Here is a 19,458-nt window from a genome sequence, read left to right on the forward strand (position 1 = left end):
TTAGAAAAATGTATATACATAAAATCCTGGTTTTTATGTAGATCATTATTGTGTTTTAAAAAACAGATAAATGACAATTTTTTGTGTGTGATCGATGTTTAAAATAAATTACAAGACTTGTTTGTTGTATTTTATATATCTTCGTATTAAAATTTTTCATATTGTTCAAATTAAAAAAAAAAAAAAAAAAAAAAATACATAAATAGAAAAAAATAAGAAATTGTGCAGAAAATATACATAAAATAAATTATTTCTTGTTAGAGCAACATTAGAGAGCAAAAGAATATTACATAAACAGTTGTTTAAAATGATTTCTTTAAGAAATAGTACCGAGTTTGCAAAGATATTAACATCATAATATTAACTATAAAATCTGAAGTATAGAAACATTCATTTACAAATAAATCTTTGGTCCTGACAAGGATGAGATACGTATAATATTTTTTGCATAATTGTATAAAGATAACTGATCGGAACTTGTATAAAACACACACATATATATTTTAATATTTTATTCCACTTAAATCTGTTATTTAAGTTTTGGTCTCTGGTTAAAAATATATTTTAATTCGTATCCTTTCCTTGTAGTTTTGTACAGTAAGCAAGAGTATAAAGAACAGTTCACTACAAGTAGAAGAACTACAAGACGTTACATGACACACATATATCTCAAAACAAACCGCGTCGTCTTTGAAGATATTGGCGATAGCGCGCGTTGCGGCAGAAGCGTTCGTCAGTACCATCGTTGCACTGAACATAGCCGTCGCAAAAGTATTCCATTGGAATGCATTGTAGACTTCTGCATTCATACTCCCAATGCCTGCACTGCGATCGGTACACTGGCATGCAATCCGCAAGCAAATTAAAAACTAAATCATAACGCGAGCCTTATAAAAAAACCTAAACTTGTAAAGACGTTCTCGTGGAACCACGTTTGCTATGTGCTATCTCGTTATTAATTATTAATTATTATTAAGCCCAAACAACCAAAATTCAAAAAACATTTAAAGGATCATCTTTTTGAACATCCTTGCGACATTTTTCTACAAGACAAATTTTCTACAAGAATCTTTAGACAATCGAGATAATCACAACATCGAGACTAATTACGATTTTATTGACTTGATTTTATTGAAAAATATCACTGAAAAAAATCCACTGTTGTTGAAAAATCGGACAGAGATAGCGAAGGAAATATCTTGTAAAAACTAGTTGTTTGTGATTTTAATCATTCCAGGATTACGATTCAAAATGTATACGCTAAGATTTCTTTCTATTACAGAATCCCAAAAGGATTAAAGGCAAAATTAAGATTTCTTAACAGGCGAAACATTGTTTAGCGTAAATATGAAGTGCATTTTGATGTTTGATAGATGCATTCAAATAGAAGCAAGGATCTATAAAATGATGCTGAAACAACAGTGTTTATAGGGAAAAACAATGAAACTTACGAGATACGTTGAAATTAATATAATCGCTGGATACACCGCGGCTGGTCTGAGCTTGACAGATGTATCTCCCGCTGTCTTCTGGTTTCACTTGCGTCAACTCCAAGTAATCTTCTCCGATTCGCGCGGTGCTCGGCAAGGCTTGTCCCTCTCGACTCCAATGAATTGTCGCACGTTCGCGTACCACGCAACGTAAACGCACGGAATTGCCGGCATGTGTCACCACGTCTCTTTGTTCAGCGCGAACATCTGCGTCGTTGTAAGAATGTTCTGTAAATTGCGTAAGTATTGATTTATAACAAAATTGCTTTTTATTCCGAATAATTGTTAAATATTTAATAAATGTATGATATTTTACTGTGTATATAAAATACATTGTAGATTTAAATATACTAACTGATTATTCTAATTATTTTCTACTGACCATTGACTAAAACTTCAGCTACCGCTTCCGCTGTTCCTGCTCCGTTCGTCGCTTTGCATACGTATTTGCCGGCATCGGAATAAGTGATACCGTGGAATTGGAGGATACCACGGCTTTGCGATACCAAATACGGTAACGGACGCCCTATAGCTTCCCATTCGATATGCAGAGGTTCGTCTCCTGTGGCGGTGCAAATGATGGATGGATTTTCTCCGGGTCCCACTGTCTGACGCGTGGGATTCAATTCGATTCTTGGCGGAGCTAGAAGAAATCGCACGAAATAAATAATCGTTTGAATTAATTAATCGTTAATTTTGTGAATTTATAAAATACAAAATTAAAAATTTAGAATAATGAGCTTCTTATAGCTTTTGCGGTTGCGAATTTATTTATATTAGTGCAATGCATTTTTTATACTCACATATAATTTCAAGATGGGATTTCGCCCTGAAGAGCACGGTACCAGCGGGATCCAAACCCAAACAGATATATTCTCCAGCCGAGTTTCTGTCGACGGTCGGAATGCTTAATACTCCGTTATGCACCGTACTGCCTTCCGGTAAGGAACGATGATCGCTCCTCTTCCAATCCAGATAGATGTGATCTCCGTCGGGTCCGAAGACCTGACAACGCATCTCCACCTTACCACCGTTCGGGATTCTCAAATAATCTTTGGGAATTAACACTCCTTGTTGGTTCGGCTCTCCCTGTAAAACGCGTTTCAATATTAAAAGCGATTAAAAAATATTATTAGAGTATTAAGACTGAAGATGTGCGTAAAATACACACATTATCAGGCTGTTGTTGGTCGTCGCATGGAATATCGCCTCTATCGCCGGTGCAAGGAACATCATCGTCGTCCTCGATGCGTATTTGAATACGTTCTTCAGCTATTCCCACGGCATTTGTCGCCTGGCAAGTGTAAGATCCTTCGTCGTCGGGTGAAACGGAGAATATTTCATATACAGCACTCAGTGGAGTAGCCGCTGTTTTGCTATATGTGTCACTGTAAATTACAAGTTTTTCGAATGTTATGTATAATATTTTAATAAGCAATCACATTAGAATCAAAGTATAGTTTCTCAGATTTAATTTTTAAATGCACGTTATATTTCTCTTGTTGCTGTTTGAGCTACAAGATTATACATTTAATAAAATATTATAAAAATTCACAAATTAAAAAATTAATTATATATCCACAAGCTACACGACGACTTTAAAGCATTCAAGGCTCATCATATCGCATAATAATATTGAAATCAACTTACTGTATAGTAACTCCGTGCACGTATTTGCTCCAAGCTACGTTAGGCTGCGGATAACCACTCGCGCTGCACATTAAACGGACTCGACTTCCGCGTTTCACTTGTAAAATGCCGTGTTTCGGAGTAATGGTGATTACAGGCAGAGACTGCACCTCGATGTGCGCGATAACCGATGTCGCGCCGACTTCGTTCGACGCGGAACAGATATAGGCGCCGTCGTCGTTCACCGTGATGTTCGACAGTCGAAGCAGTCCGCCAGGAAGCTGTTCGATGTTGGAAGCGAATGGTCGGCCGTCCTGACGAGACCAGTGCAACTCGGGCACCGGGAAGCCAGCCTTCGCGCGACATTGAAGATCGGCCGAACCGCCGAGGATGACTGTTTGGACGTCTTGAGGATACAGTTCTAAGACCGGAGCTTCGCGAGCTGTAATAAAAGTTTTTGCAGTTTTATAACAGATCATCGAAATAAAAATAAATGTGCATATCGGCAGATTCGCGTGAAAAGAATTGATTATAATATATAAAAAAAGTTTTAATCTTTAATTATTTATAGATTTATATTCTTTCTATCATAATTTCTCGTGTAAATCTGACATTTTTTACGATTTTAGTATTTTTTTCAAATTAATTTGATTATATTACGAGCTTACGTTCAACTTCGATGATGGCACTGGCCTCGTGAATGCCTGTTGAACTAGTAACTCTGCAGATATACACTCCTCGATCGGAGACCTGGGCGTTAACGATCCTGAGCGTGTCTCCTACTTGTTGCACGCGCGAACTCATCGTTTCTGTGTACTTGCTCCATTTCACCTGTACACCTGGTTCTCCACTGGTGATGCAACGCACTTCGGCAACCGTGCCTTGGGACACTTCTTGCCGTTCGGGTCTGACTTTGGTCGTTGGTGGTTCTCTGCGAGGAACTATCGTTATCCTAGCGGTAGTGCTCGTTTGCGTTCCGTATTTACTTGTCGCGGTACACACGTATATGCCGGAATCGTTCGGACTAGGATTGGTGATGGTTAAGATTCCATCCTGTTGACTGGCTGTATAAGGCAGCGGTAATCCGCCGGATCTTGTCCAAGTGACATTCGCATGCTGAGTTGGCGTACAAATTAATCTGACAACATCGTTGATGGTTCCAGACCATTCGGATGGAGTCACGGTTGGCGGTGCACTCTGAGGTGGCGGCTTATTAGGATTGTCTATACATACACGACAAAGTTTTCGAAAATAATGTAAAAGCCATAATTAAAACTACAGGAATGATTTTTAATTAGTACTAGCAATTTTCGTAATATGCGTGATAACTTGAAATCTATCAATATTCTGAAGCATGAAATTCACGATTGGATCGTACCTTGAACATACAAGATGGTCGCCTTCTCATCCACGCCAACACTGTTTCTACCAATGCACTTGTACTCGGCTTCATCGTTCTTCGACGCGGCTGGAAGATTCCATACACCATTGTAGAATGTCGCTTCCGGACTCATGCTTCCGTGGACTCGAATCCAATCTAATTGAGGTGGCGGATTACCAGTAGCTTCGCAGCGGAATTCGACTGGTTCACCTTCTCTCACTTGTTGATGCGATGGAGTTATAACGATTCTTGGTTCCACCGGGTTGACTCCTTAAATAAAATGTATAAAGTTATAATCTGTTTCATGAACAATTTAATACGATTACGATTTGTACCTGGTATTTCCAGCAAGTGTTTTGGAAATGCTGCATTCAATACAATACAAAAGAATATAAGAATATATGAGAATATATGAGAATTAAATAATATCTAATACTTCATAATTTATTTAATATTTTAAATAATTTCTTTAACTCAATTTCGAAAAACTATGTAATATAATTGAAATTAATCATGTTTACATTATACCTCCAACAGTTAGAGTGACTTTCTTTCGTCCGATGTTTATTCCATCGCTCACTTGACAAACGTATATGCCGCTATCAGATACTTTCACGTCTCTAATGACTAACAGTCCATTTGCGTCGTCCACGCTTCTATCAGGCGGCAATTGACCACCTTCTTTTTCCCATCTAATGTTTACTGAATCCTATTTTTCGTAATAGAAAAAAAATTTAATAAATAATAAAATAAGAAAATAAGAAAAGAATACATTTATAAAATAAAAATCATGAAAGACTTACGCTATCTTTTGATCTGCCCGTGCAATGATATCTGACAGTGTTTCCGGTGTGAACAATCTGGAATTCCGGTTCTTGAACGTAAACTATAATTCTCGGTGGAGGTATTGGACCAGGTGTAGTAGTTAGTTGCGGTTCTCCAACTAAGAAAAATAAAAGTAAAATTAATTTTAAGATAAACGGAATTATATTTGCAGCAATTTAGCACGTTTAAATGATACGAGATGAAGAATAATAGCAGAGAGACGATACGAATATTATTGAATCTGCAATTTTATGGACACACACTGTAGTAAATGTATAGTATTTCTCTATGACAGAGACGAATGATATCTGACACCATCACATTTTGACAAAATATCATGATAATGTTATTTTAAAGTATGATAATTTGTATTAATTGCTACGAAACACATATATTTTTTATACATCGATACGTATAACACGCGATACGTTCGTGATACCACATACCAAAGTCAAATTAAGCTTTTGTCGACAAATTCTAATCCTGTGAAGAACTACGGAACTATGACAAGGATAAATTCAAGGAAATTCCTTCACCGGATTCGGTGACGATCTACGATGATAATCTACGATGATCTTGAACAACAACACAGTTGTAAAGCGAGGATCTGCATTCTCTCTGAGCTATAAATCATCGATGGACGGACAAGATACGAAAGCTCTCGCTATGTAGTCCATCAAACCTGGCGTAATCGATGTCACGATCTTGACTAATTCTTTGCCACGGTAGTTCACGATGTGACATTCGACATTGCAAGCAGTGTGTCCCACGTAGACGAACCATTTGCGGACAGCTCCTTTTTCTGTCTTGATTAAAGATCCGGGTTTGCTACCTCTCGCAGTTATGGGAAACCCGTTAAGTGGCGACAATTTAAAATAGATGTGAAACATGTCTGGATAGTCATAGTTGCACGTAAATTGGATCGTGGAGTATGGTTCAACTTCGCCTTTCATAGGCATTAGGCTTACCATGAGTTCACCTGATCAACGTTTCATTACTGATTATTTTTTAAGCAGACTTAAAAAAATTATTTCTCTTTTCTTATTAATATAATCCTAATAAAGAAATTCTACTCTTATATTAAAAAAATCATTGAAATATAGGATACTTCGCGATTATTTTGATTTTCCTTGTTAAAAGTGATTTAAGTTTATAAATTTAATCTAATTATAAATATAATTTATTATAAAAAGATTTATAAAAAATAATTATAATATATATTTTACGCGGTTTTTATCTTCATTTTTAAAGCAATATATAATGTGATAAAAATGAAATAATAAAGAGAGCTAATTGTTTATTTGATAATTCAAGCATAAAAAACGCTATTGCTTACCGACAGCATTGTCCTGACAATATTGTCCAGTGTAACCTGGCAGGCAGTGACATTTGACCTGACCGGATCTGCTGATCTCGCAGCTCTCCTCGTTCTTGTTGCACGGACAGAGATTGCACGCGCCCAGATAACTCACGGATCGGTCGCTGGTATCTCTGTAATAACCACGTGCGCAAATTTCGCAGGAAGTTCCTGTGTAACCAGTCGGACAGCGACAGGCTTCGATCTGAGTTGCTCGTCGGTTTCCGGTTAGATTTTCCACGGCTGTATCCAAGCTGATGTCGCTTATGTATGTTGCAGTCATACGCTCGCTGTGGGATGCGCGGACCAAGATAGCCTCCAGATTCGAGAGAACGATCATGAGATCCGTCCTGGAAGCGCTCCGTGGTCCTTCGGTGGTCAATCGTTTCCATTCGTTTTCTTTCAATGGAACGGAGTAGATCTGAAAAATATATATATTGTCTTCACGTATACGATATACAATATTATATATATTATATATATTTTATATCGTATGTAATATAACATGTAATATAAATAAAATATGTAATATAGTATGTAATATAATACATATTATAAATAAAATATTCGAATTTATTCTCTATTATATGTATAAAAATTTGGCGCATTATGTAGAATAAGTAATAAAAGATGACGAGAATAACGATTAGCTTACTATTTAAAAAATGTATAAGTACATTTTTAAGAATTCTTAAATAGTCCAAATATTTTGCCATTAAGTTTTATTATTGAAATATCGAGTTTATCAATAAAATTACAAAATGTCGGATAAATTTTACGTACCAATGGAATATCGAGTTGAAGCTCTGTTGGATTTGTCCAGAACAATGTGATGCCATTGCCAATTAAGAGAATATCCTGATCTTTGTAACTCTGAGCGCCAGGATACGCAGTGATATGCTGCGTTAGAGTCAAGTTTCCGCCGTAACTCTTCACTTTGTTTCCGGTGAAGACACTCGGCAGCGACCAGAACAATCTACGGCTTCTGCTATCAGGATAGCGATAACCGATTTCGTTCATTGCCACATTCAACTCGAAACCATCGTCGATTATGTCGCGTCTAGTCCTGTATAAAAAGTCGTATTAAATTTTCAGATTCAAATTTTATTTTATTTACTACATTATATATATCGATCTTATTTATCAGAAAAAAATAGACTGATAATTTATATTACTCTCTTATTTGTATTTAAATTTAATTTATATTATTTATTTGTATTCAATTATTCAGGAACGAGTAAAAACGTATATAATAAAATAATGAAAAGACATTATATTTGCATAAACGGGTCTATACTCACGAGTCCGTGAGAGTGAAGCCGTGATGCGAGTCGTACACCCACATCGGTATTTGCTGTACATACAATGTGCTTTCGTGACATTGATCAGTTACCCCGCTGCAGTAACACTCGATGCATCCATCAATATTGTCGGCATGTAATCCGTATGTCGACGGGCGGCATCGATTACATTCCGGACCCTCAACATTCCTTTTGCACTCGCATCGGCCGTCGACGCACGAAGTGCTACGCGAACCGGCCTCGTTGCATCTGCATGGCTCGGGTCTGGGGCTTCTGTACGTGCAATCGTTCGACGTACCCCGGGTAGCATCCCCTTCGTATCCTGATTCGCATACCTCGCAATAATCGCCGCTAGTGTGATGAGCGCAATTCTGTTGACGCAAAACGTCAATATTTGAATAACTTTATAATATTAATTATCTATTATATATTATTGAAATATAAAATTATCGCTTTATTAAACTTGCTTTCATTACTAGCTTACCTCGCAAACGCCAGTCTCAGGATCGCATTGATTTGAATGGCCATTGCAGTTGCATGGTTCGCAGATACCCAAATAAAGACCTTCGATGGCTCTGGTATAACCAACATCGCAATCCTCGCAGGAGAGTCCTCTGTAGCCGCTGGGACAAGTACATTCTTCAACTTCGACCGCGCGCGCTTTACCCGTATTGTACTTTTCGGCAGTGTCCAAAGACACGAAGGAGAGCCTGAAGCAGATACATTATTGATAAATCACGGAAATTGTCTTTAAAATTTTTCTGATCATTTTTAATTTTAATTTAATTAAACATTAATTAGTTCCGCAAGTTTCGTTTTAAGATGCTGGAAATTTTATTTACATATTTTTCAAGCATTTTTATAGCGCCTTAAAAATTTTAATAGAGAGCCCGGATAATTATATTTTATTTACAAATTTTATTTATTAAGTAATTTCGCTATGATTAAAAATATATAGAGATTCAATAATATTAGAGATGCACAAAGTTTACTTACGCAGCTTCGTCTGTGTGCGTCGTGTAGGTGGCTTTGATTCTGATGGCTCGCACGTCTGCCAAAGCCATTAGAAGGTGCTCTCTATCCGCTTGAGTTCCATCATTGCGTTGCCAATATTGCTCGAGTAACGGCACGGTAAACGATTGCTGGGAGTTTGGCTCGGGAGACTCGCGAGAGTAATAGAGCAAGTTGATATCGTTAGCCTGTATACATTAAACATATACATATATATCATTCTCTATTATATCTTTATCCTTGAATACGCGGATTAAGAATTGCGAATATGTACTCACGCTGATAAGTTCGACGTCCGCGGCGTTATTTCTTGAACTTTGACCGCCCGGAGAAGGAACGTATCTGACAGTATACTTGAGATTACCGCCGTAAGATGTTATTTGATCCCCCAGGAAAATACTGGGTAATTGCCAATAATAAACGTCGTTGTTTCCACGATTCGGGAAGTCCCTGTAAATTATTTCTCGACTGATAGTGTTCAGATGAATTCCTTCTACAATCGCTGGTGCGTCGGTGCTCTTGGATTCGATAAGAGAAAAATCTCGAATCGAATTGGTGAACGATACGCGAATCTACACAAATGCGTGAATGATTGATTAATTTTTTATAATTCTATCCAGCATTTATATTTCTAAAAATTGTGTGCAAATTGTACGAATTTATGTTTCATAAAAAAATGTGTGAAACATAAAATCGTGCTTGTGTAATTTTTCTTATTGAAAAAACTTTTTCAATATCTTTGTCGTACCTCATTCCTGTACCAATTAGAGGAGACGCATCTGTTTGTAATACCCATACAGAAACAAGCTATGCATCCAAATTGATTTGTCGAGGCCAGATTAAAGGTATTCGCCTTACATTGATTGCAAGTAAGACCCGTTGCATATTGCTGAAAGAGAAAACATCAGAGAATAGACGGTGCTTCTTGACCGCAATGTGTAGAGTTTATTTATTTCACGAATATCGATTTATATGTATATTTGCATATAAAAGGATCGCGTATAATATACTTACATTTTCAAAGTTAAAAGAATCCACGAATGATGGATGCAAGAATAAACAACAATAAAAATGTTATGCAAGATGTTTGAGAAATAGCATAATTAATCTCGTTTAGATTTTGTTAAGAAAACAGTTTATCCAGCAGTTAAAAAAATATTCTTTCTTAGAAAAGATATTGTGTAATTAAGTAGAAATGCGCGATTTTTGGGATACTCTATACATATGAAGGAATCGGCGTAGTACCTTGCAATGACATTTTCCAGTATGTGGATCGGCGTTAGGATTAAGACTGCCGTTAGGATCGCATTGTTGAAGAGGGACGCACATATCTCCAGGAATAAGGGGGTTCCCTTGGTAGCCGGCAGCACATTGTTCGCACCTGCGTCCAACGTAACCAGCGGGACAATCGCACGTAGGTTGCCCATCAGATCCAAGATGACACGTGCGGGCGAACCTATTTTCCGCGATTTATTATTTATTTTTCGTGAATTACGAAAGCGAATTCTAATCAAATCGATAACGTAATACAAAAATTTAATTCGCATCTTACTGGTTTGACGGGTTGGTAAGTGGACAAGGACAAATCTGGCAAGGGATGTTTCTTGAGGGGTCGCCGTAGTATCCTGGAGGACACGGCGGTTCGTCTCTATAACACTGACCAAGCCACGGTCCACTTTCTCGCCTCAGATAACCAGGTGCACAGTGCTCGCAAGATAGACCGGTATATCCTTGAAGACGAAAGTAATGAACAATAAAATAAATAAAATTTCATTACTCTATAGTAAATAAAAATATAAATGATCGAAGAAGTATGTACCGGTAGGACATTGACACTCCTCGACAAAGGATGCGGATCCTAGATTGGTGTTTCGCGCATCGGCGGAATCCACCACGATGTTGGTGAGACGAATGTCCAGCTGCGGCGAGCTGTCGTCGTATTTCACTCTGAAATACATCAAACATGTTGAAGAAAATCGTTATAATAACGATTCGCGATACAAAATGCTTACTTTATAAGAATGTTGTTCACGTTTGCCAGTGTCATCATGATCTCCTCTCTAGAGGCCAGGACTTCGCTTCTTCCTTGTTGCTTGTACCAGTCACCATAGAAGAATCTGATGGATGCTTCGGTCTCGTAATCAGGCGTCGGCACGTTACCTCTGTGCAGCAGAATGTAATTGTTGCCGCTCAAGATGACGGTAGGTGCATTGTTCGGCGATCCGTGACCGTTGTGACGGATCGAATACTTCAAGTAGCCGCCGTAAGATTTCAATTGACTACCGTGATAGTTCTCCGGCAGCGCGTAATAAGGAACGTTGTAGACGTTCAGCTCGTTGCTGAAAGATTCCAGGAGCTGAACGCCATCTTGACCGATCGGGCGCATCTGGGATATCTGGTTGCTGATGTCGCCGTGGATTTTAATTGTCGGAAAGGTTTCGACGGACACAATCTTGTGGCGGTCAAACGGCGGTGGAATCTGATAAGTGAAAAGATCGGCGCTGCGACACTCAGTGGCGACGCCGAAGCAGAAGCACGAGATGCACTCGTCGACGACCTTCGCCTCGGAATTGAACTTGCCCTTCGGACAGACGTTGGCAGGTTCCTTCACGACGACGATCGCGTCCGGCACAGCGAAGACGAAACCGCCGACGTTCAACGCCTCGCACGAATACGCGCCCTGATCCTGAATTTGTATCTCCGGACACGTCAGTGTGCCCGTTCCATTAGTTGACACGGTCGTACATTTCGCAGGAATATGTCCCCAGTTGAGTCGCCAATTGATTTCCGGTATCGGGACACCGATGGCGGTGCAAGTGAGATGTAATACGTCGCCTGGCTCGAGAACGACCATCGGCGGGGGTGGTTTCACGATGTAAACGGGAGCTGCATAAGAACAGATCGCTCATTGTAACATTGCAATGACCGACGAAAGCGACAATTTATCGAATAATTGTTAGCGACGCGTTGAAATAAAATATAAAAGAGATAACATATTTTAGCATCTTCGATGCGATATTATCAAAGATTTTTAGAAGAATGATTAATTTAAAATGCTGATCGTTGCGTGAAAGTTAACTTCTATCGATCTTATATGAAAAGTTCGGTGATGAAATAATGATGCCTGGTGCTCTACGAAATACTCATCGATACTGACAGCATCCAACTTCGTCGCTGCCGTCCAAGCAGTCCCGCTCCATGTCGCAGTGATAGCTCTTCGGGATACACTGTTTGTTGCTGCTACAGGGAAACTCATTGTAACGGCATGGGGATCCCGGGGGAGACGGCGCGCAGTTTTCCTCGTCGCTGCCGTCGGCGCAATCCTTGTCGCCGTCACAACGCCACAACTTGCTGACGCATTGCTTATTATTGCAACGGAACTCGTTGGGCTCGCATCCGTGCGGACCTGTCGAAAACGGACGTTTTCGCGTGAAATTCGTATCGTAAAATATGAATGGCCGATGCGGTGTCGCTTCGGAAAGTACTTACTGCATCGCATCTCGTCAGATCCATCGGTGCAATCGAATTTGCCGTCGCAAACGTACGATTTGGGAATGCAATCTCCGTTGCTACAGGTAGCCTGATCGTACTGACACACTTGCGGTGGTCTGGTAGCCGGTTGCTCAACTGTACGAGAGATAGATCGATTTAATTATTTAGTAAATCTTCGATCGATTAAAGCGGCTTCGAATTTATTAATAATTTAGAGAGTTTTCTTTCATCGAAAGTAACTTTTATTTCGATCGAGAGAGGCAAGAGGAAGAAGGAACGTACACTTCTCGACGGTGAGAATGACGCTCACTTGACGGCCCGAGGTAGACGGTAAATAATCCACGGCTTCGCAAATGTAAATTCCAGCGTGGTCGAGCTGAATGTTGGGTATCTCCAGGCGACCGTTGATGTCTCGGCTACCAGGCGGTAGAGGAAGACCATTTCCGCGAATCCAACGTACTCTGGCACGTAGGAGACCCTCGTCACGGCATTGGAATACGACTTCGCGACCTGATTGGAACGATTGATTTGGCGTGAAATAAATTTCGCTCTGTTTCGAGAGATTCCATCCCTGATGATTATGAATTATTAACGTTCATGACAAACGTCCCGTCGAAAAGCAAGTGAATTTCTTCGTTTCTCAAATCGAAATGACACCGATGCGATGTCGTGTTAGTTTGGTTCGTGCACATTTTAATTCTTTTCTCTTAATCGTGTTATTCAATGCTCGTAGATTATATAAATAGTAAAAACATCTTATGCAAGACATCCCGCATTATTAGTATTAAAAGAGCTTCTTTTAAATATAATGCATGTATATGTGACAATTAGGATTATTAAATATCCGATGACAATTAGGAAATTTTTATAAATAATCTTGCAGCACAAAAATTGCATTTTAATTTAAATTTAAAATTACACTTTGAAATAACAGGTATCATGCATAATCAACATCTGCATGCATGTCTTGAAGAGATAAATAATAAATAATAATTCATTATTAAAAAGTCTTTGTTACTGATTCAATGCATTCAATTGCATTTTATAAGTAAATATGTATATCTTGTAGCTTTATAATTGCAATTTATGAAATATCTATGAAATGTGAAAGAATTACATTGAATTATAACATTATATTAATAATCACATAATTTATCGAAAGTGAATCTTTTAAAAAATTAATTCAAATTGCAGCAAATACATTCTATTTTGCTTATTTTACAAAGCAATCATAATGGAATAAGAATAAGACCGATAAGCCAAGATACATACTTATATATGTGGACATTTATATGTACACCAATAAAAAATATGCACGATATTACCAATTTCGCATATTTTATGACTTATGAATATTATTTTTTAGCCCACAGCATTACATATATGATTTTTGCAGCTTATATTTTTTGAAAAATCTTACCTTGCTTTGCCGGGTCTGGCCAAGGCAAGAGAAAATAACAAACATATATTTATTAATTTCTTTTAAAATACGAAATTTATCGGCAACGCGACACTTGTTGCTAATTATTCTTATGTACATTAATTTTTCTAAATATTTAAGATTTTTTCGATTATTTTGAAATATTTGAAGTTTTTACTTTTTAATAATAATCACTAGATAAAAGTTAAAATTGCAACAAATGCATACAGTATTTAATCAAACACTCTATATACGTTTATAAACAAGAAAAATAATACTTACTCTCTTTAATCACTTGTTCACTGGGATATGTCTTCAACCTAAGATCAGATGTTCCATCGGTATCTGCAAACAAAAGCAATAGCTTTAGAATGCATATAAGTACTTCTGAATAAAGTAATAGTAAAATGAGCGTCATTAATAATTAATAAACCTACATACAAAATCTAAACTAATTGCGTTATCAATTTTTTTGTTAATTCGATATTTCCAACACCTTCTACATTTTTCGTTTACAAGAAAATGTAGTGTTGTTTTAATTTAGTCATTAATTTTTTAGAAAATATAATACAGTGATGTAGTACGATGTGTCGAACTACGAAATACTACTGGATATTGTTATAAAAGCCTTAAAAAAACTTACAAAAATAATGCTTTTAATCTATCTTTTATTATTTTTATCATAAAATAAAATACTTGTTGTTGTCAGATAAAAGATGTGTGTGTTATCGAGTGAAAGGTGTAACTGTAATTTAACTCTAATTTAAATAATGGAAATATACAACAGATTTATTTGCTCGTATTCTCTGTACTGTAAATATGGGGGGATAGCTTTTAGTATATATAGTATTCATGTACAAATCACAATTATATAATATAATGTTACAACAGATATTATGTTACAGATATTAACAAGATATTATTGATTAGCCGATGGTGTGTTATCAGTCGACCATGTGATTCCCTTTTGGAAAGACGAATTTTCGCATCGGAAAACTAACTACCGGGGAAAACTCACAATTATCATAACTGCAGTCAATTTCATCGGACATATCTCTAGGGCAGTCGAGCCTTTTGTCGCACCGCTGATGCAACGGAATGCAATGACCATCATTGCACGTCCATTCGTCCGTGCGGCATATACTGTGATTTCTTTGCATCGACCTATAGTGACAGCTCAACTCGTCGCTATCGTCGTACGGACAATCAATTCGGCGATCGCAATGTTGATGTCGAGGTATGCAATCACCGCTCTTGCACTGCCATTCTTCATACGAGCATACTGCTCCTTGATCTTTAGTTTCGTCGTATTAAATGCGTATCATTATTTTGCGTCCTTGTAAAATTATATAAAATATTTTGACGATTGTAGTTGCGGAGAAGTCAGAAAGAATCGCTCCAACTTGGCCGATTATTAATTTTTGTTTATCAATTCATGCGCGAGAATTCGAAATAATATTCGCGAATCCGTCATTACACGATTTTAGATTCTATAGTTGCACTATTATTTGCTACGCTATATAATATTCGTTTGTACGCCGCGATTGTTTATTTTAATTTCGCTAAATTTAAGTAATATATTGACTTACCGCAGTTATGCTCGTCGGATCCATCTCTGCATTCTGGAATTCCATTACAAATGGAAGATTGTGGAACGCATCTTCTGTCCGAAATACACATAAATTGACTCTCTAAGCATTGACCTGGCTCTGGTTGCTCTACATGATATAAACAAATAAATAAATAAAGATATGAGACAAGTAAAAAAATGATATACATGGAACTGCCGTCTCACACTCTACATTTATAAATTATTTCGGATTTACGTTGAACATTGCACAGCTCTACGTCCAGTTTAGCCATGTGCGCAAGAATTCTTTTCTTAATACACATTGATTAATTATACGTGTTACTGATTACATACTCACCGCATTCCTCGTCAGAACCATCAGCACATTCGATATATCCGTTGCATCTCTGATCAGCGAGGATGCAATCTCCGTTAGCGCATTGGAACTGGTCTCGCGTGCATCCTAAAATAAGAGGCTCGTATTGTACATCGACGAGACAACCACAAGCCGCGTTTGTTCGTTAAAAAAAGGAAAACAATATAGATGAGACACAGATACATGTAAAATGTCAGCCATGGAGCCATCATATATGTCCGTCATTACAATCTAAACAATGATCTAACGTTCGAAATATAAATACGATGGAGATAACGATTACCTAGAAAAGATTGTTAAACGTAGAATCTAGAACAGAGCTGTTTAATTAAGTGCATTCTTTTGTTCATTTCTCGCTTGCATTTATCAGGAATATTAAACAGCTCCGATCTAAAATCTAGATAATATATTAAGAATCAGTTCACACAGTAGATTCATGAATTCAAATATATATCTTCATGCGTTTTCGCTTTTTCGTAATGCATTTCTTCGTTTACTGTGTGTGCACTGATTGTCAATCTACAAACACTTATATATAATTCGTCATTCAATGTAACGTGGACTCAAGAGGAAAGACATTTATGATTCTTTAATCCACTGCATTCATATAGACGATTTTAATAAAATGGTATTGTTAAATATTAATTTTCTAAAGTAACTTTCCATCCAAGATAATATAAACTTTCTTGCACAGAAAGGTTCTACAGATAAAAATGTACTTTCCTCACACTATGCATGCCATAATAGGATTTATATCAAACTCTCTACCTACGAGAAAAAGAAATGATCTAAATTTTACGCCAGGCAGAGATGCACTATTGTTTATAAGGATGCGCCGGATAATATAAGACTGCGATGTTTGATTGTAAATTTTATAATCAAATATAATCAAATCTCTACTCCAACAACCTACACATCTTCTATTCAGCTGCTAACACAGATTTAGCAGAAAAGAATATAGATTCAAGAAAATCTGGTGCTTTGAAGGAATTTTAGAATATATTCAGAATATCTCGCGGATAAAAGAGCAAACTTTAATATACTCGGAAAGATGAGATAAAATTCCTAAAAAGAATATCACAGAGAAATATCATGGAAGTCTGGTCAATGTTTAATCGACGTAAAACTTTGGAAATGCTCATTAAAGATTGAAAATTATTCTCTTACGAAATAATGTGACAAAAAAGGCTGAAGAATATAATAAATGATGAAAAATCCTAAATATATAAAAAAATTATTCGCATAAAATATTTTTATACTATTTAAATAATGACACAATTAATATAAATTCGTAAATGCACGCGCGAACAATTATTCAAAAGTTTCTTTTTCTTTTCCTATAACAGCGAAATTCATCAATGAAGCATGAGAACATTGAGATGAGAAACATATGAGATCAGATGAGATTTCGCGAAGCAGGATCTATCACCAGATTTTCAAGATCTACAAATAATCTAACCGAAGCAGTATTGTTCATCCGTAAAATCGCGGCAATCGTAGAAATGGTCGCAGTGGTGAGTTTCGGGGATGCAAGTGCCATCGGCGCAAACAAAATCATCCGAAGCACAACTCCTCGGCGTGCTCAGATTTGTCGGTGGCACATCAACATTTGCATTTGTGTCTGGGCTGTAAGTCTCGTTATCCGAATTCGCACCGGCTACCCCCGTCTCCGGACGACCCCCCGAGGAGGCTCTATCCGAGGCATCTACACCTAGAAGTAACTCAATCTGAGCTGCCGTGTTCGCGTGAACATGTCATCGGTGATACCCGCGCGATTGCAACGATAACATACGCCGAGCTCGATAATCTTGAAAAAGTCTTTGTCGCTCTGGAGACGACGTACGCATAATCAGGATAAAACGAGTTTATGGACATAAAGATAGATTCTTAACACACAAAAGAAGCTCGCGGCTGTCTTGTGTCTTGGCTATCGCCTTAAATCATATACCAAGTATCAAACTCGTTTTAGAAATATGATTTATTTACATTGACGAAAGCAAGTCTAGTGGCTGTGCTTACGCGCGAAGCTTAGTAACGTAAGAATAACTTGTCCGTTGCATGAAGTATAGCCGGGGCGGGATTAAATTTCAAACTTCGTCCAAGAAAATATTCATTCAACACTCTAAACGTGGTAGTGACGTAAGGGCAAGTTGAGAAATAAGATTGCCTTCTCGAACCGTACGTACGTCGTCTTGAGTCTTAGCTATGAATACGTCTTGAAGATTGAGTCATATCGATAAACCTGAATTATGTAACCAACAAGAGTGAGAGTGTATTTCTTCTATCCATCCTCTGAATATTTTATTAATGAGGATCACTTTTGGCCTAAATTAACGCAGCTTTTTGAATGAAAGAAGACAGAGCGCAGGGATATGGTGACTTCGAGTAGTGTCATTCCAGAGACTGACTTACCTTGACGACAGTTGATCTCATCCTCGTCGTGCGGACAGTCCGCGCGGCCATCGCATACCGCTGTATGAGGTATGCAGCTGCCATCGTTGCAGGTAAAGTTGTCGGGATGACATTCCTGGCCAGAACTGCCGGTCTCCCCGCTATCCGCTACAAGATGAAACAACAACACACCGTTTTATCAAAGTTGTTTATTCATTTCTTGAATAAAAATTTGCAGAACGCGGAAGGAAGGAGTTCTATAAATATCTATTTAAAATGAAAGATTTTATCTATCATAATTCTTCGAGTTATATGTATCTATGCATTTTATTGAAATTGGAAAATTTTCTGCAGAGTCTACTTGACAGAAAGAGGATATAGGATTTTTTGCGTAATATTGTTTAGATGGATAGAGTATAATATGCAGACAACGTGTCTATCTAAAGATATCCTTACGGCAATCTCGTTCGTCACTAGCGTCATGGCAGTCGACATTGTGGTCGCAGAAGAAGTTCTTATTGATACAGACGCCGTTGTCGCAGGGTAGTTGACCGTCTGGGCATTCTGCAAAAATCAATCAACTCCGTTGAATTGCAAATAAGGGCGGGAGGAGCGCAGAACGATCCTTTGTATACGTTTAAACGGTACAAAGCGGCAATGTGCACGTTTGTCTAATAACAATTATTCCACAGGCGATGAACATTCTTGGCGTTTCTCAGTCAGGTCGTCGAGGTCACGAAGAATACCCTCGTGTTAGTCAGCCGGAAAAAAATTGCGAACGACAATCGATGTGTTACCGCGCAACCCTTCGCCCTTACACGAAGAAATTAGATGCGCGAGGCTGACCAAGTGCCTTCGATAATTATCGATCGCTAAGGAGTCCCGCGAAAGGTGCTTCCTCCTGCGATGAGCGGAGGGAGCGATAAAAGTGCGCCGATGCGGAACGTCAAATAAGCATTGTGCACATTGCCGTGTATCGTACACCTCGAGAAACATGAAGACGACGGCGCGCGATGCCGCGTGCAGCACGCACTCACCTTAATTGATTAAACAGACTACACCGGGAGAAAGAGCAAATTTTTTTTTTCGGAGTCGTGCGTGTTCTCATATGCTAATTAAAATTTTTTTTTTAAGTCTGCATACCACACTGACAAATTATAATCTGAGAAGCTGTCACATAAACGTCGCTTCTTTGATTAAATCAGTTTTGTTTTA

The 19,458-nt window shown here is 37.9% G+C and overlaps 1 protein-coding gene across 8 annotated transcripts in view; it reads right to left on the reverse strand.

Moving 5' to 3' along the window:
• The window catches only part of Trol (terribly reduced optic lobes), a 157,158-nt gene that overhangs the window by 10,242 nt on the left and 127,458 nt on the right, over nucleotides 1-19,458 (reverse strand). For 3 of the 8 annotated variants that reach the window (XM_083042631.1, XM_083042633.1, XM_083042634.1), the window contains 32 exons: nucleotides 18,700-18,807; nucleotides 18,265-18,411; nucleotides 15,835-15,939; nucleotides 15,496-15,624; nucleotides 14,189-14,251; nucleotides 13,907-13,921; nucleotides 12,769-12,996; nucleotides 12,484-12,621; nucleotides 12,152-12,400; nucleotides 11,007-11,880; nucleotides 10,814-10,941; nucleotides 10,547-10,724; nucleotides 10,240-10,450; nucleotides 9,743-9,883; nucleotides 9,273-9,566; nucleotides 8,980-9,182; nucleotides 8,468-8,693; nucleotides 7,984-8,354; nucleotides 7,466-7,748; nucleotides 6,662-7,103; nucleotides 6,008-6,304; nucleotides 5,304-5,443; nucleotides 5,029-5,209; nucleotides 4,836-4,865; nucleotides 4,498-4,770; nucleotides 3,788-4,342; nucleotides 3,141-3,561; nucleotides 2,662-2,878; nucleotides 2,294-2,579; nucleotides 1,873-2,133; nucleotides 1,452-1,718; nucleotides 681-839 (listed from right to left, as the gene is read on the reverse strand). In XM_083042631.1, the coding sequence (XP_082898757.1) occupies nucleotides 681-839; nucleotides 1,452-1,718; nucleotides 1,873-2,133; nucleotides 2,294-2,579; nucleotides 2,662-2,878; nucleotides 3,141-3,561; nucleotides 3,788-4,342; nucleotides 4,498-4,770; nucleotides 4,836-4,865; nucleotides 5,029-5,209; nucleotides 5,304-5,443; nucleotides 6,008-6,304; nucleotides 6,662-7,103; nucleotides 7,466-7,748; nucleotides 7,984-8,354; nucleotides 8,468-8,693; nucleotides 8,980-9,182; nucleotides 9,273-9,566; nucleotides 9,743-9,883; nucleotides 10,240-10,450; nucleotides 10,547-10,724; nucleotides 10,814-10,941; nucleotides 11,007-11,880; nucleotides 12,152-12,400; nucleotides 12,484-12,621; nucleotides 12,769-12,996; nucleotides 13,907-13,921; nucleotides 14,189-14,251; nucleotides 15,496-15,624; nucleotides 15,835-15,939; nucleotides 18,265-18,411; nucleotides 18,700-18,807 (7,620 nt within the window). Of the gene's footprint in view, nucleotides 1-680; nucleotides 840-1,451; nucleotides 1,719-1,872; nucleotides 2,134-2,293; nucleotides 2,580-2,661; nucleotides 2,879-3,140; nucleotides 3,562-3,787; nucleotides 4,343-4,497; nucleotides 4,771-4,835; nucleotides 4,866-5,028; nucleotides 5,210-5,303; nucleotides 5,444-6,007; nucleotides 6,305-6,661; nucleotides 7,104-7,465; nucleotides 7,749-7,983; nucleotides 8,355-8,467; nucleotides 8,694-8,979; nucleotides 9,183-9,272; nucleotides 9,567-9,742; nucleotides 9,884-10,239; nucleotides 10,451-10,546; nucleotides 10,725-10,813; nucleotides 10,942-11,006; nucleotides 11,881-12,151; nucleotides 12,401-12,483; nucleotides 12,622-12,768; nucleotides 12,997-13,906; nucleotides 13,922-14,188; nucleotides 14,252-14,924; nucleotides 15,201-15,495; nucleotides 15,625-15,834; nucleotides 15,940-18,264; nucleotides 18,412-18,699; nucleotides 18,808-19,458 lie in introns of all 8 variants that reach the window. The other 5 variants (XM_083042629.1, XM_083042630.1, XM_083042632.1 and 2 more) reach the window with 5 other exon arrangements.

The sequence above is a fragment of the Prenolepis imparis genome, unplaced genomic scaffold (genome assembly GCF_030444845.1).
Source record: "Prenolepis imparis isolate NDT839.2.m4 unplaced genomic scaffold, iyPreImpa1.0 SCAF_7, whole genome shotgun sequence".
Classification (NCBI taxonomy): Eukaryota; Metazoa; Arthropoda; class Insecta; order Hymenoptera; family Formicidae; genus Prenolepis; species Prenolepis imparis.